The 18003-nt window shown below is 38.6% G+C and overlaps 1 protein-coding gene across 1 annotated transcript in view; it reads left to right on the forward strand.

Moving 5' to 3' along the window:
• Positions 1-469: 469 nt before the first annotated feature.
• Positions 470-18003, forward strand: part of kn (EBF transcription factor knot) — an 891516-nt gene continuing 873982 nt past the window's right edge. Inside the window, exon 1 of the mRNA XM_067139000.2 lies at positions 470-648. Coding sequence (XP_066995101.1) covers positions 470-648 — 179 coding nt within the window. The remainder of the gene's footprint in view (positions 649-18003) is intronic.

Here is an 18003-nt window from a genome sequence, read left to right on the forward strand (position 1 = left end):
ACGGCGTCCTCACGTCTCACGTCTCCTGGGGGTGTGGCAAAGGGGGAGAGGGGCTGCCTTCGTCGCCTTTGGGGAGAAACTCGCGCCTGAATACGAACAATATTTGTGAGCAACAAATCCACCACCACTACCGTACCTCTCCCCACCTCTCTGTCTCCTCTCTCCTCCATCCCTGCCCCGCGAGGTTCACACAAACCATCAAATTGTCTGGTGGCAGTTGGTGGCACTTGCTGGCCGTGTTTGTTGGCGCGAGCCGAGAGGTCCAGCACGAACACAGTGCAGTGTTCCGTACCGTAGTGTGGTGGAGTGGTAACGCGGTGTAGTAGTGTCCTGTACGACGGCTTCCCCGTGGCCAGCGTTGTCCCTACCCACGGAGCTGGACCCCGTGGCGTGGGGGCGCAAACTGTACCCGCCGCCGACAGTGGGGGGCGGGCCCACCAGGGTCCCGGGCCCTGCCGCACCGTCCCTCATGTTCGGGTTGCACCACCATCAGGACGCTGCTGCTGCGGCCGCGGCGGGCCTGCACCATCATCACCACCATCACCATCAACCACGTGGGCCCGTCACCAACCTGAAGGAAGAGCCCTTGTCCACGACGCAACTGGCGGCCCGATCCTGGATGCAGCCCGCTGTTGTGGACCAAAGCAGGTGCGCCACGTGTCAATGTAAACAAATGTGTTTTGTGTGTCAAGTAGCGTGATCCACGGTATAGGACATGAAAATTCCCATATATCTGTCTATATTGTCATTTAAGGGACTTAATAACTGCCGGAAACAGCTGTTTGCATGTTGTTTAGTGAGTTATCTGAGTGAGAATTATTTAACTGGTCACTCAGGCTCGAATGCATTGCTTTGCGGCCAGTAACGTGTTCGTAGTTCCCATATCCTATTTTAGAGGTTTGTTCTTTACTTTAGTTGTATCCGGTCGTACTGGATATTTTTCACTTTTAAAGTAGGCTTACAATGTATGCATAGTACAAATATATTGTCCAATTTCTTCTCGGAGGTGATGGATGATTCATTTACAAAGAATTCGTTCTTGGGTATTGTGAGGGCCGAATGACATCGAAATTCTTTTCCATGCGCTCCTCGGTTTTGTCAACGCATCTCACCACGTGATTAATACTCATTCCTTGATTTGTTTTCTTCTATTCCTTTCATTCTCGAATCACTACAATTCAAAATATTTCGTGTGCGCTTTTGTACGTTAATAATGAGTAAATGTAATCATAATAACTGTATACATTCTGCAGAATTAGAGAAATATTAATTTTTGACATAAAATTTTGTTTACACGAAGAATATCAGCTCCTCGCTGATACTGTAAAAGTATCCGCAGAATTGATGCTATTTAAGAAAATGTTAATTTTTGCTAAAAAGAATATCAACTCCTCTTTCATAGGCCTATACTAAAACGATCCGTAGAATTGATGCTATTTAGGCCTAAATCTCTCCCCAGTTTTTAAGTTAAATTAGAACAAAAAATGAGGATAGATTAATAGCCCACCACTGAGTTAATTTTCATCATCGTTTATTGCAATGCATCGGAGACCATGAAACTATCTCAGCTGAATACGACAATGTGGTCATGCTAGCATAGTTTCTAGTTTTAGTCACTGTTATCAAGGTCAATTTGTGCTTGTAGTGTTGCGAAGTGCCATTTTAAATGTGTAATTTAACTTTGGAAGGGCCAGGTGTATTTAATTTTCATACATCACTTTCATTACGTGTTTTTCTGCAAGTGTAATTACTGAAACGTTTAAAAACATATAGCTCGTCACTCGCGTCTTTGGAAATGAATTGTCGTAGGGCCTAAGTCCAAAAGAAGGAAATGACTATGCTAAATGCTTGGCAAATTTGTGTCTTGATTCAGGACAATTTCCATTGGACTGTATTCAAATTCTTATGACGAATGACAACGGACATGCCACGTCAAATACTCGTATTGTGGTGTTAAACAGGGCAAACATGTTAGCATGGCAATTGTGCAGAGTATTTTGTAAGAAATACCTGCATTTACCTTCTAAAATTGACACGATGTCTTACTGAAGTTGTAGCAGGACGCATTGCTCTGCGCAGAAGCCATGACAGATGACTGAACGTCTCATTAAATACATTTCTTAAATATACATATGTATATGTTTGAGTCTTAACATGTGGTAGGTGAAACATGTTTACATAGCCGTCAAAGGAGCACATGCTAAAGTTTGTTGTCAAGGAAAACAAGGGAAAGTAGTGACCGATAAATCTTTCATTTTATTGTGCGTGTACGTTTTAGAAATCAAATTCTGTTTATTTTACAACTTCTGTTACAAGAAGAGAATAATTAAACACTCCGACGAGTAAGAAAGGATATCAGTTTCGAAGGGGCTGACACTGTCAAACGATTACAATGGAAAAACATCTTTAATGCCCGTAGGTATTCTCAGAACCTGAGAATTTAATGGTTCGGAATTAAACTCCATCAAATAAATATTCCTGAATCTATTAGTATTTCACTTCCAGTCCGGTGAGTGTGCACTATGAAAACTATTCAATAGCAGGTAAACGAATTTAAGGAATACGCGTAGTTAGTGCTTTGACTGTTAGTATTATTATTTGTAAACAAATCATGATTTGAAGGATGCTTCTTGAAGGTGTGTGTGAAAAACTAGCATTTCATAATGTTACAGGATTATCTGAAAGGCATTATATTCAAGATAGTTAGCATGTAGAATACCTGCAATTTTGCAGAGTAATAAATAGCAAGGCAACTTATGACGGTATTTGGAAATGTCTGTCTTTCAACTTACATGTGGAAAGGAAACTTGATCTTATTTCGTCATGTCTTTTTTGCGCACGAAAGTCCGCCAAGTAGGCGAGTAAATTGACGGTTATCAAATGGCGAACTAAGGGCAGATGAATTCAGTATCACCGAAACTCGACAATAACACTGCCTAATATTTTTACTAGTAAGTAGGATATGATGAAAATAATTCTAAACTTTGTTTCAACCTAAGTCCTAGACTGACTAGTCCTATTTACAACAAAATTACTTTCTAACTCATTTCTATGCTTTTAACATCTACTATCAACAACGACAAAGTGGTTAATATTTTCTGAAATAGACTAGGTTCCCTCGTCTTTATGTTGAGGAATGTCATGAGCTTATAATTTTCTAGTTTGTAGGCCACCTGTATAATATATTCGATTGTAATAGTTGTTTAACATACTATCAGAAGTACGATTGGTTACGTATCAGATATAAATCGCTTCAAAACGTTATGAAACTGAAACACTTTTTGAGATCAATTCCAGTGAGGTTTATAATAATACTATAGATCATGTATTATTCTGGATGAACTTGAAACACAATACCACGACCTGTTTTCTACTTACATTTCACAAGAGGTGTTAAATCTACTAATATGTTCCCATTAACAACTATTATGGGCTGCCGCGGAAAAAAATACACTTTACACTCTGAATTTCAGCCATGCGCCAGTGAATCAGTCCGTTCATGTGTAGGCCGACACTGCAAGAGTGCGATGTGTCTTACAAAATCCTCTGAGAAGGAAATGTCTTGTTTAATGTATACATGAGCAATAACAGACACGAAGACTCATTATAACTCCGCTATACTCTGTCATACAAGCCGTACTTTATTCGTGAATAGTGTAATAAATAACGGAAAACCTTAACTTTAACGTCTGAGTAATTCAGCTATTTTGGAGCAGATGTGATATGATATTTTCATGCAGTCATTTAGGATAAAAGCAAAATTGGACAAAGGAATACGTATTACCACTCTAGTCTTGAATGAGAAGAATTAGTTTATCCCAGTAATACATGCTATACGAGATATATCAATATACAGTAGCTACTGTACATTAACCATAAGAATTTGACAAAGTTTACTCTAGCTATTGTAGGCTATGGATATTCCTACCCTAAAGAAAACCAAGTGACATTAAGAAAACTGAGGAAAATATGACACATTCTAAAAACTAATTTAGTAACAGTATGAACCTATTCCATATTGTCGGTTAAGAAACAATACGTATCTGACAGTGCTCTTCCCATCAATTTTTATACTTATGGCTGGTCACACCTCCGAGTCACATATGTATATGCAGTCGTTCAGAGCAATTTTCGTTTTATTAATTTTCTAACTTATACAAAAGTGAAAAAAAATCCCTAAATGCATTATAATGTGCGAGTGCTTAAATACGTCAAGCAGTACAGTGAGCTAAAGTACATTTTCCTTTGCACGTGATCATAGCAAATTGAACACAGCGAAAATTGTCGTTATGGACTTCATATCCGTACGCCTACTGTAGGTCTATGTGGCTGGGAGGCGTGACCATTCTTAAGAAAAATAATGGAAAGGAAGAGCATTGTCGGATACGCGGCATTGTATCATAAGCTGCGATATGATGTAGTTACATTCAACATAGCTTGTGGAGCACTTCGCTAGTAATAAAAACAGAATGATTTATATCACTTCTTGATTGATGGGTCAAAGGTATTGAACATTATTTCTCTCTCATAGCTTATTATGTAATACGGTAACAAATTGTTCAACTCTTCTGAGTAGTTAATGCGCATTAAAATATACCAATTTACCTTTATTGTCAGAGTTACGTATTGATACTGTATTTCTGTCAGTTAGAATAATTACTGATCAAACAAAGAAAAAAGTAGAACATTTTTTAGCATTATAGAATTATGTTTTATAATGGCACTGAACATTGTCAAGTAAATTTTCTTCCGTCGCTGAAACTTGGGTCAGTTTGTATTTGGCGTGATCACCTTCAGGCTGTAATTCGCGTTCTTCTGTTGGAGTAGACGGCAAATACCGCATGGTTCACTCTGGCATAGACTAAGATAGAGCGTGTTTCAAGCTTTCGTCCAATGTCATTAACTCCTTTTTTAATATCACTTGACTCTTAACTTTAAATGCATCATACTCTAGGATCGGGTAAATATGTCATCCAAACATACATTCATACATTACGGTACAGTAAGGTTTATTTTCCTTTACACAACCGCATGGGAAAATGAACTCAACAAAATTTGTTCTGATGGACTGCATATCAATATGTGGCTGGGAGGCGTGACCAGTTTTAAGGGAAATAATGGATAGGAAGAGCAATGTCACATTCGTGGTTTTGGCACAGGAGCAACGATATTATCCTCGTGTCGTAGTATTACAAAGCTAACATTCGATATAACTTACTGGACACAAACATAAATTTATTATTTTACGAGTATCCATCAATGACTATTGAATTTCAGAACCAGTACTTCACATCTTTCATCTGACTGGCTGAACATTTCGTCGTTGCCGGGACAAAACCTCCTATGTGATAATATGTTTTGGAGATATACTGACCCGCAGCACATACATTATGAAGAGCGAGAATGCCTTGACAATATGCACACGATATTGCACCTTAGATGACAGAACTTTACCAGCCAAAGTTCTAAGCTAAAATTATTTCACATGGGAGGTGTTGTCCCGGCAGCGACGATTTTCTGTTTTTGGATACAAGGTGCGCTCAATCCAATTCTACATTTTACTCACATAGGAGGGTTAGTTCATTTTATATGCAAACCAAGGACATTTACGTTTCGATTTTAATTTATGAGCCTAATAGGGTCCACGTGCTGTCTATCCCTCTGAGTGAGGCGCGAGATAATTACAATAACTAAACGTGTAAATAACATGTCCGACACATGATGCCATGATCACGTGACAGGCTCCTGCAATATTTATGGACCGATGAAATGGCTGTACTGTTAATTCGAAGCCACATTATAATATATTACAAGTTTGGTGATAGCATGGCATTGTACCATGTAATCATGGCAAATGTTTAACACACCGGTCTGCTCTTAATTAGTGCGATGTCGTAATATTTAATGTTGTAGACGTGGGGGAGACAATATTTTGAGTTGATTTTTTAAAACTCAGGCTGTGCTGTTTTCATGAAATAGAAAAGTGCTGGAAATAAACGTGCGCTAAGCGTTGCTCTTTGTGAGAATGCAAGGCTTTCAGAAAAATAGGTTTAAATTCTATTCAGTAACACTTTATTTTTCTAACCACCATTGTCCTCGCTATTTTCTTTCTTACTATCAGGATTTTGAACTCAGGCTGTGAACCATATCTGAAACCTAGCGGCTACACTGGAATGTTTATATACGAGAACGCTGAGCAGAAATAACTTAAGTAGCTTATGTTACAAAACAGGTGTTATCGGTTTGTTTACGGAAGTTCACTTTGAATAGCGAATTACCGGAAATGTAATCTCTCTAACGTGGTTTCTTCGCATTCAGTGAATGATATTTTCGTTGTAAATTAAGCAACCTGGCATGACATCCATTGAAATGCATTGCTTTAACAAACGATTTAAAGGTAATATTGGCTTTATTCTTTCTGCTAGCTGCTCATTGCAGCACATTTGAACCGTCTCTAAGTGCTCCTGAGTTTACCAAAACATGAAATTAAGTCATGTAGAATAACTTCCTCTATGAGTGACGAAGTTTAATTTACATTAATTATTTAACCACATAATACTTTATGGAAATAAATTATATTCGAAGATTTTCTAGATTTCAAATTTAATGAAAAATGAAATTGCGTATGGCTTTTAGTGCCGGGAGTGTCCGAGGACAAGTTTGGCTCGCCAGGTGCAGGTCTTTTGATTTGTCTCCCGTAGGCTACCTGCGCGTCGTGATGAGGATGAAATTATGATGAAGACGACACATACCTACACCCAGTCCCCGTGCCAGCGAAATTAACGGGAATCGAACCCGGGACCCCTGTGACCAAAGACCAGCATGATAACCATTTAGCCATGGAGCCGGACTTCACGTTTAATAATATTATAGGACTGCTATTACCATCGCACGGTGTTCTAAGGCGTTGTGAAGTTCAGAGAGTCTCATGCTTGCATGACATAAGCCCAATTGCTGTATTGGCAGTACAGTATTACGTTCGCAATCTAGTCGTGATGGAACTGATGGTTTCAGAGACCCAGTTAGTTAGTTGCTTTGTATGAATTTCATCATCATACGTCTTCTGGGTTGCATTTATACCTCGCCTGCGTGCCATCATTCATTTAAAATAGAGTTTTATTACAGATACTCGAATCAGGTGGCCATAAGTGAGGTGCATGCACGTGTAAGACATTCCGACTCTATTGCTCTGTGTGTACGTACAGGAAGTGACGTGCAATACAAACCACAGCTGAATGTACACAATTCTAATTTGCCACAATGTCACCTTGGCTGCGTAAAAGAAGCAAATGGTCCAACGTTTGATTTTTCCCTTTCACTGACTATTAGAAGTATCCACAGGAAACGTAGTGCCCCAAATAATGACATGTGTCGTTAAATTATTGCTTTATCCGCTGAAATGTGTTCCCTCGACTTGGTCCCTCATTATACTCCGTTAGATTTATTTATCATTATAGAGGTCCCATTCTTTATTATTTCTCGTAGATAATGTTCAACGTATTCTAAGTACTTTGAATGGTGACAAGCATGCCTACGCCTATGCGAGGAGAAAATTAAGTAAGTTAAGACACGATTAGATAAGGTAATACCCGTCTCCCATAATCTCGAAAGCCACAGATCAGGGAGACGGTACTGTTTGCTCTAATCATTTCTTATTTTGGATGCATGAAGTATACACAAGTTGATATCGTATAGCATAATGATTAAAGACCAATTAAGCACAAATAAGGAAGTGTCCGGAAAACATCACAAACCATTTTTAACACTTAAATGATTTTGGAATAGAACATAGGAGAAAATTAAGTAGGCCTATGAATAATGCTCTGTAAGAGAATCGAATCTTTAGTTTGTCGACAATGCGTTATCGGGTCTAGAGTAAGCAATGTGAAACGGACATGACTAAAAATCTTTCTACTAGGCCCTACTTCAAGCATGGTCTACGAGATTTCTAGATTTATGTAGCTAATACGAATTTTCACGTGAACAAGTATGTTAAGCTCTTGGAACTCCCAGTGCAGTTACAGAGTTGAAGTTATTGTGGAGTGATGTAAAAGCAAATTTAATTTCTTTACGGTACCTCTATTACCGACTTTGTTAACATCAGTTTCATATTCACATTTATTAGTCTTATTCGCCTTGATGACATGCTCGGACAGTAGAGTTGTGGACTTCTGACCCAAAGTTAGCAGTTTCGATCCCGAGTGAGAGCACTTTTACTTGAAGTTGCAAAAATACGTCAATCTTGTGTCGGTTGACATATCGGCAAGCAAATGAGATCGTACAGGACAGCATTTCGGCACCCCGGCGCCTCTAAAAACCGTAAAATAAATATAATTAGAGGGATGTAAATAATCATTGTTATTACTATTATTATTATTATGTTGATAATCATCAAAGAAAACACGTTAGGAAAGTAACCCATTTGCAAAGAACTATTATATGATGATGTTAATAATAATAATAATAATAATAATAATAATAATAATAATAATAATAATAATAATAATAAAAATAATATGCGTAGCAAGAAAAGAAGGCTACATAGCCTACATGTGATTCACTGAGCATAGGTTACGAGACCGCAACCATAAAACCGAATAATCACTTCTAGTGTCATTAAAGCCAAGAAGTATGCAGGTATAATATGCAAATTAGGTTAATACCGACATGGGGTAGGCTACTACACACATTGTTTATCGCATATAAAGTTTAGAATTGTTCGTTCGGAGAGAAAATAATGTGATCTAATTTCACAATAAAGACCAAAACTTTTGTTAGTCTAGCAAAGTCAAACAATTTGAATGTGGCTGGTCGTTTTATCTTCCCATAGGTATGTGAAAGTACAGAGACAGGGCCAGAAAGTGTTGAAAAGTACTTAGGTAAATAACCTTATGCATAGAACGAAATAGTCACACTGTATTCGAACTCCGTAGCATTGTCAACAACACTCGTAAATTCTTTCCAATTTTTGCGACCTAGTTATTCCATGATTTATACCGAAGACTGAATATGAACCCGTAAGACTCTTTGAATTAAGAAATGATACAGTTTTATGCTTTATTGCTACGGCCTTATGATTTACTTCTTTGTTATGTCTGCGTCAAACTGCATGGATCATTCAAAGCAAACACGCCAGGTCTAAGTAACCGATTTCCAAAGAACTATGCGGTGACAACAGTGCACGTGGTGGGCACATTCTCTGACCTATGACACGGGTGTTGAATGAACGCATTAAATAAAAAAACATACCGCTCAATTACGGTACAACAATTACTTGCCTCCCATTTTACTATGTTATTGGTATTAAAATTAGTGTAGTATATAAATAAGGAATTTAAGCTTTGGGAGGGAAGCGATGGGCCTTCCTTAGCTATTTTGGTGATTGTAGAGGCCAATCCTGAACTACTCAGTACTTGGCAGGTATTTCACCCGTTCTGTAAAATATTTTCGTTGTCCTATTACATGATTAAAAATAATGTATATACCGTAAGAGACTTAGCGTAAATTTCAAACAAAACTCTTAATTTTTAACGGGGCATAAACGTTTGTTAGGTAAACATTTCTGCGAACATCCTTTTAGAAAGTATTGAAATACCTAATCGGAACATAATGGCATTACGAACGCCACCGCTATACGGCGGTTCCATTGTCTGCGACGTCAAAAATTTAGCAGTAGGTTTGTACCAATCTCTCAGGTTTATAATACCGGTAATAATAATAATAATAATAATAATAATCAGGCTGAGAGGTTGAGGCAGTTAAGACGCTGGCTTTATGAGCCGAAGTTAGCATGTTCGATCCGGGCTCAGTCCGATGGTATTTGAAGGTGCTCAAACAAGTCAGCCCCGTGTCGGTAGATATACTGGCACGTAAAAGAACTCCTGCGGGACAACATTCCGGCACCTCAGCATCTACGAAAACAGTAAAAGTAGTTGGCGGAACGTAAATAATAATAATAATAATAATAATAATAATAATAATAATAATAATAATAATAAAATAATAATAATATGTCTAATAACACGTTTGAGGGCCTGAGTGGCTTAGATCTTAGAGTAACGGTCTTATGAGCCCAGCTAGTGGGTTCGATCCTGGTTCAGGCCGGTGGTATTTGAAGATGCTCAAGTATTCCAGCCTCGTACCGGCAGATTTACCGGCAAGCAAAAGAAACATCTCTAGACAAATTTCCGGCACCTCGGTGTCTCTGATAATTATGAACGTAGTTAGTGAAACGGAATAATATTATTATTTATTTTATTACTTATTTACTTATTATTATCATCATTAAAGTTATCCGTTTGTTATGTTAAATCAATGTCACACAGAAAAGTAAAATCGTAGTAAATATAATTTTGTGAGGTATAATTTACCGTTGTGGGAACTGTAAAATTGGCTAGGAATGAACCGTTAAAATGCATTGAAATGTTACGTAGTCCTATATAATAAACCGTACATTTTTAACAGCTTAGTATGAGTGTAAATGAACAGTGACGAATAATTCCTAGAATACAATAGAGATTATCGGAATAGTTAATGAAAACTGAGTTGATAACTAATTTATTTGACATATTTTGATTTCTTTTCCCTTTCCGTTTTAAATAACTTACCAACACAGACCCAATTTATGGGCAAGCCGACGAAAGACCGGCTAATGCTTTATTTTACCGGGAAAACAACTCACTTTCATAAACTGCAGAAATACTTCTTAACATGCGTAAAATAGGCCCTAACTTTCAAGTGGCAATTTGTTGTAGGGCCTAAAAACTAATTTTACCTCCTTATCCACCTTGCAAAACAGATCGAAACTACCGTAAAAGCTGCATCAAATACGCATTCTAGCGGATAATTTTCAGTTCCGGTGAATTCCTTTCAATAAATAGCTCCCAACTAGTATTAGACCTGTATTATGCACACCGATTTTCAAAATCAATTCCATGGAAATTGTTGAATCCACTTAGAATTGTCCATTCATTTACAGGCATGTTATATTGTTCTATGTTTTACGTTTCGTTTTTCGAAAGACTGGAAAGCTTACAACACCGTCGCGCTCCGAAATACCGTTATGTGACAACGTTGTCTGGTTAACACTCACCCGCAGAACATGTATCACTTGGAACGAAAATTCGTTGCGAGTTCATTCATTATAGAACCTTATTTGACAGATCCTTTCCGGTCACCGTTCAAATCTGAAATATATCACATAGCGGTTTTTCTAGGCGCAACGACGACACGTTCTTTTAACTGAACTGACACTGGAAAAAAATGACTATGTTCTAAACAAATTAGATAAAATATTCTTGTTGCATGCTGAGGATGCTCTGGGATAGGAGGTTTCATCCTGAACACATCCTACCTCACTTCGGAAGTATTTCACAGTGCACAAATACAACAGCTGGCACTTAAAATGAACTCCTGGGAGACAGAATTATAGCATCGTGGCATCTCCGAAACAGTAGCAGTAGACCTAATTAGTGAGACGAAGAACCTATTACAGTGTTACCAGTTTCAGCGAACACAATGGAAGCAACAAAATCGACCTTCTTAAGGTAAAGAGTGAGTAATTAAAGTTCATTTACCTTGAAAAAGCGATGTTATGCTAAATAAGCCTGAGAAATGGCTAAAATATGTCCAGTTACATAGAAATGTGCAGTGTGTATAGGCCTACATACGATCTAAAAAGGAACCTTAAATAAATTCATATTTTTCATGACGAAAATTTGTATTTCTTTAAGACAAATATCCTCCAAACCAAACGTAGATTACTAATCCATGAAACTTCTTGGCGCAGCAATGATACAGGCTCTCCATACGGAAAAAATTAGGAACCACATGTCGATGATTTACTTCCAAAACCTCGCATGTCCCAGCGCTCTTCCAACCCATTATATTCCTTAAGACTGGTCACGCCTCCCAGCCGCATATTTATATGCAGTCCATGAGAGTAAAATTCGTTGTATTCTTTTTCCTAAGTTATGCTAATAAGTAGGAAAGGAAATGTACCTTACCATACCGTATTGCAGAGATGATGTTTGCCTGGTGAATTTACGCACTCCTGCAGTATAATGCATTTGAGGTTCATTTTCCTTGACACACTAGCACAGGAAAATGAACCTAACGAAAATTGTTCTGATCGGTTGGATACCCATATGTGGCTGGGAGGCGTGACCAGTCTTAAGGGAAACAATGGATAGAAAGAGCATCGGAAGGTACGAGGTTTTAGAAATAAGCCATCGATGTGCTTTCTTTACCTCTTAAATGATGTATTTTTGAATATCATGGCGTTACTAACAGCATGGCTGCCCTTCTTGAACAGCGACTGGTGGTATCATCACGTAGTAGTCCGACTCGTTGGCTGAATGGTCAGCGTACTGGCCTTCGGTTCAGAGGGTCCCGGGTTCGATTCCCGGCCGGGTCGGGGATTTTAACCTTAATTGGTTAATTCCAATGGCCCGGGGGCTGGGTGTTTGTGCTGTCCCCAACATTCCTGCAACTCACACACCACACTTACCTCCACCACAATAACACGCAGTTACCTACACATGGCAGATGCCGCCCACCCTCATCGGAGGGTCTGCCTTACAAGGGCTGCACTCGGCTAGAAATAGCCACACGAAAAAAAAGAAAGATCACGTAACATAACATAATTTGTCCCACAACCATTGATATCAGTTTACTGGAAAGCTATTTTTTTTCAATATCAGCTAACTTATATATCGTCGCTCGACCTGTAAAAGGTTGTATTCCACAAAGCTCTTCCTATCATTTATTCTCCTTAAGACTGGTCACGCCTCCCAGTCACGTATGGATATGCATTCCTTCAGAACAAATTTTGTTGTGTTCATTTTCCTATGCCCATGTGTAAAGGAAAATGAACCTTACAGTACCGTACTGTAGGAATGTACGTTTGCATTACGTATTTACGTACTCCTAGTGTACAATGCATGTAAGGTTCAATTTCGTTTAATGGTGTACATAGGAAAACGAACACAACGGACATTGTTCTGATGGACTGCGTATCCATACGTGGCTGAGAGGCGTGACCAGTCTTAAGGAGAATAATGGATAGGAAGTGTTGTGGGATACAACGTTTTACCGGTGAAGCGACGATATTGTTCTCTCAGTTGTTCACAAACCACTGAATCTGACTCATTTGGTGGCATCTGTGTCTTGCTAAATAACAACTCTCAACGCTAGCCAGTATATCATGTACGTAATCTAAATAAGGAATTTGAAATTTCATTCATTTTTGAAATTCCGACATCTCGAAGAGATGATGCCACATTTACATTGACACTACTCGAAGTCTAGGGTAGAGACACTCTCCCTACTCGGAGTTCGGAGGCCAGGATGATATGCCGGAATTGTAGCTCTGATGTAAGATGATCTTTAATTTCGCACCGTGGGTACAATATCATAATATCGTCGCTGGAAAGGTAAAAGGTTGTATTCCACAAAGCTCTTCCTATCAATTATTCTCCTTAAGACTGGTCACGCCTCCCAGCCACGTATGGATACGCAGTCCATCAGAACAATGCCCGTTGTGTTCGGTTTCCTATGTGGACGATTAAACGAAAATGAACCTTACATGCATTGTACACTAGGAGTGCGCAAATACGTAATGCAAACGTACATTCCTATAGTATGGAACTGTAAGGTTCATTTTCCTTTACACATGGGCATAGGAAAATGAACACAACAAAATTTGTTCTGATGGACTGCATATCCGTACGTGGCTGGGAGGCGTGACCAGTCTTAAGGAGAATAATTGATAGGAGGAGCTTTGTGGAATACAACCTTTTGCCTTTCCAGCGACGATATCTTCGAATTGTTACACTGAAAATTAATTGGACACGGAGGCTGCTACGCCTTCGGAATTGCAGATTTTGCTAGGGAAACCAAGAGACAAAAGGAACGGATACTATGATAAGGTATAGGCTACTGTAATAAATGGGGCTAAGTAAACATGTTATTGCTTTTGCGTCCCACCAACTACTTTTTACAGTTTAGAGACGCCGAGGCGCCGAAATGTTGTCCCGTTGGAGTTGTGTTACACCACTGGACTATGCGGAGATCGAACCCACCATGATTGGTTCCGAAAGCCAGTGTTTTACCAATTGAGCTGGCGAGCCTTGCGGTTAGTAAACAGTTCACTACACTACTTGCGTGAAACTGAGAAAGAAACATACAAAGTCAATGAAAGTCAAAGTGAAGTCCTGCTATCTTCACCATTGGATAGTGGCGCTTGGATTACCGGTTGTGCGTCGATATTTCTCTCGAATGCCTATTTCATCCGGACAACGGGCGGATAATACGATTTTTTGTTTGAATTACGCAATAATCAGCGAATTAATGTTAAAATATTCAATAGAAAAACTAACTTATTATTACATTTTTTACAGAATACCTCATTAGTCTACTCATGATCAATTCCGAATGAGACAAACATATCACCTTCAGCAGGTCTCGCCGCTCCTCTGCGTGATGGCTTTGAAACTCGTGTTCATGGTGTTGGATATTACGATGAATTTTCAAGTCTATAAACCATTCGTATACATTTCGCTTTGTATGACGTGGTGGTGCTGTTTCACCTTTGTGCAACTGAATGCATGAACGAATTGATTAGACACTCGCCTTCGATGTTCCAGGCTGTGTTCAAATCTTGGCACGGCCATTTGGCATAAAGTAAGTTACAGGAATGCTTCGAAGCGGGAGTCCCTTCTACAGTAAGATGTTTTTAATGGTAATTTAAAAATAAGGTTTTCCATGCCAAAATTCCACCACTCCAGCATCTCATCTAATCAGTAGAAACTGACGGGTACATTATTATTATTATCATTATTATTATTATTATTATTATTATTATTATTATTATTATTATTATTATTATTATTAATTTAGGATCGTTTCAACCTCCTATGGGTTACGATTACTCAACTTCCTTGACTGTTGATGTTCTTTTTGTACGCCAATACTCTTTCATTCTCTGGCTCGCTTTTGCTCGTTCCTCACCCGATGTCACCCTTCTTGTTCTTTTGGGTTTCTTTACGAACAGATCCGTCAACTCCGCAATTTTCCTTCTGAACACTGTTCTATTTGTAATATCTCCCTCCTCAATGCCACACTTTTTAAGGTCCTGATGAACTTTTTCCAGACATGGTACTTGGGTCTTTCTTCCTTCCTGGAAGATGAGGATCTTATATGCTAGGCGTTCCGATCCCATTCTTCTCAGGCGCCCATAGAATATCAGTCGCCTTTTTCTTATCGAGGATGAAATGTTTCCGCATTTTTCATACAGCTCTTAATTTGATCTCAAACGGAATGTAAACTCATTTCCTGTTGCTTTCTTGGGTCCCAGAATTTTCCTCAGATATCTTATATACGCTCTTACTTTCTATTTCGGTAATCCCCCTTTCTGGCAATTGTTTCTGCTGCATAGAGGCGTTCAGGTTTCACCACGTTGTGATAGTATCTGAGTTTGGCTTGATAGGACAGGGATTTGGACTTGTAAGTTTCCTGGCATAGTCTGAATGCAATCTCCATCTTCTTTGCTCTTTCTTCGATAGCTGGCTTCTCGTTGTAGTTAGGAGTCAGAATCTCCCCAGGATATTTGAATTTGTGAACTCCCTTTATGTCACCATACTTCGTCTTCATTGTCCACGTTGGTTCTTTGGGATCTATGTTCGTGAACTTACTTTCCTCAAAGGATATTTGAAGTCTCGCCTTTTCTGCTGTTTTTTGCAAAACCTCTGTCTGTGTAGTGGCATTCTCTAGATTTTCAGCAAAGAACACTAAGTCGTCTACAAATGCAAGACATTCAAATTTAAGTCCAGCCTTTTCGTGTCCTATCTTGATTCCATTCGGTAAATTTTTCTGACTCATTTCTTTTCGTCATTCCTGTATCAGTTCATCACCTTCTCCAAGACACAGTTGAAAAGGACTGGGGAGAGGCCATCTCCTTGCCTCACACCTGTCTTGATTTCAAACGGTTCTGATAGCTCTCCAAGGAATTTTACTTGTAACCGGGTGTTTGTTAATGTCTGATGTATTGTCATCAATTCCAAATTCTTTCAACACATTTATTAATGTGTCCCTATTGACACAGTCATATGCCTTTTTGAAATCTACAAATATCATAATTACTTTCATGTCTGCTGCTAAAGTTTGTTAGTTTTGATTAAAGTATTGGTGGTAAATATCTGCTCCGCACAGGACCGTCCATTTTTGAATCCTGAATAATAATAATAATAATAATAATAATAATAATAATAATAATAATAATAATAATTATTATTATTATTGCCAACCTCAGTGACATACTTAATTAGCCATTATCGTTCTGTTCTCTCTTGGCTGAGACCAGTGTCATTTGAGAGTACTGTATTTAAATGCCACACCTCTGTGTCGTTGCACTTATTCGTTAAAAAAATCCTGTGGGACAAAATTCCTAACAATTGAAGGGACGTTAATTATTATCAATAATAATAATAATGACATAATGTTATTTATTTTACGTCTCACTAACTACTTTCACGGTTTTCGGAGACGCCAAAGTGTCGGAATGTTGTCCCGCAGGAGTTCATTTACGTCCCAGTAAATCCACTGACAAGAGGATGACGTATTTGACCACCTTCAAATACCATCGGACTGAGCCAAGATCGAAATTGCCAAGTTGGGCTTAAAAGCCTAGCACTCTACCATCCGAGCTACTCAGCCCGGCTATTATTATTATTATTATTATTATTATTATTATTATTATTGTTATTAGCAGTAGTAGTAGTAGTAGTAAAATATTATTTTTATTAAAATATTCTTTTGTTGTTGTTTTTGTTTGGAAATTCATCATGAGCATTTGCCGGTTATCGCACTGGCAAAGAATACTTACGGACATGCAGTTTAATTGCTATGGAAAAGTAGGATTGATATTTAGATTATTTTAAATATGGGTTAAGTTAGTGAAATGTGTTAAGGCCCATAAGCATGGTACTTAAATGTACAAGTGGAACATTCAAGAAAGATTATAGTGTGTTCGCGGAGACCGTAGTTAGCTTAAACCGGTTACGATCTCACCGACCTCTTATCATTAATTTAATCAGTCATTGATTCAGGACGGTACGTTTTTTCGAAAGAATTCTGTTATTATTATTATTATTATTAGCCTATTATTATTAATTTTTTGCTAATGGCTTTACGTCGCACCGACACAGATAGGTCTTATGGCGACGATGGGATAGGAAAGGCCTAGGAGTTGGAAGGAAGCGGCGGTGGCCTTAATTAAGGTACAGCCCCGGCATTTGCCTGCTGTGAAAATGGGAAACCACGGAAAACCATCTTCAGGGCTGCCGACATTGGGATTCGAACTCACTATCTCCCGGATGCAAGCTCACAGCCGCGCGCCCCTTAACCGCACGGCTAACTCGCCCGGCATTATTATTATTATTATTATTATTATTATTATTATTATTATTATTATTATTATTATTATTATTATTATTAATAATATTATTATTATAGTAGTAGTATTGCACGTGGGATATACCTCACACATGCCGAGAACCTCCAGAAAACAATAGCGGGCAGCTGGATAGCCTAGTCAGTGAATGTTAAAAGCTGGGATGAACCCCTAGAAACAGGTCCTTTCACAAGGTTTCTACAGTGGTCTACCAAAATGGTGTGACTGGAAACTTACGTCCCCGCTAGGTGGACGAGTGAAAAGGGAGTTGAATGAACAACACTACGGACAATATAGGCTACGCACGCCATATCCACACCACGCACACTTCCAAGAGCACTACAGTAGTTCTCCTTATGACGTAGAAGATGTTGACAGTTTGTCGATACATTTCCGCAACTCCACGCTAATCACAAGCAATATAATCTGAACAGTTTACTCTCATCACGAACTTTGGTATATCGTTCACACGTCGCAAGCTGAAGTGTAATTCCCAATTGTACCTTTTTAAATTCCTGTTCACCACGCTCAAGTTCTTTTTCTGACATGAAACT

This window comes from Anabrus simplex, chromosome 2 (assembly GCF_040414725.1).
Source record: "Anabrus simplex isolate iqAnaSimp1 chromosome 2, ASM4041472v1, whole genome shotgun sequence".
Lineage (NCBI taxonomy): Eukaryota > Metazoa > Arthropoda > Insecta > Orthoptera > Tettigoniidae > Anabrus > Anabrus simplex.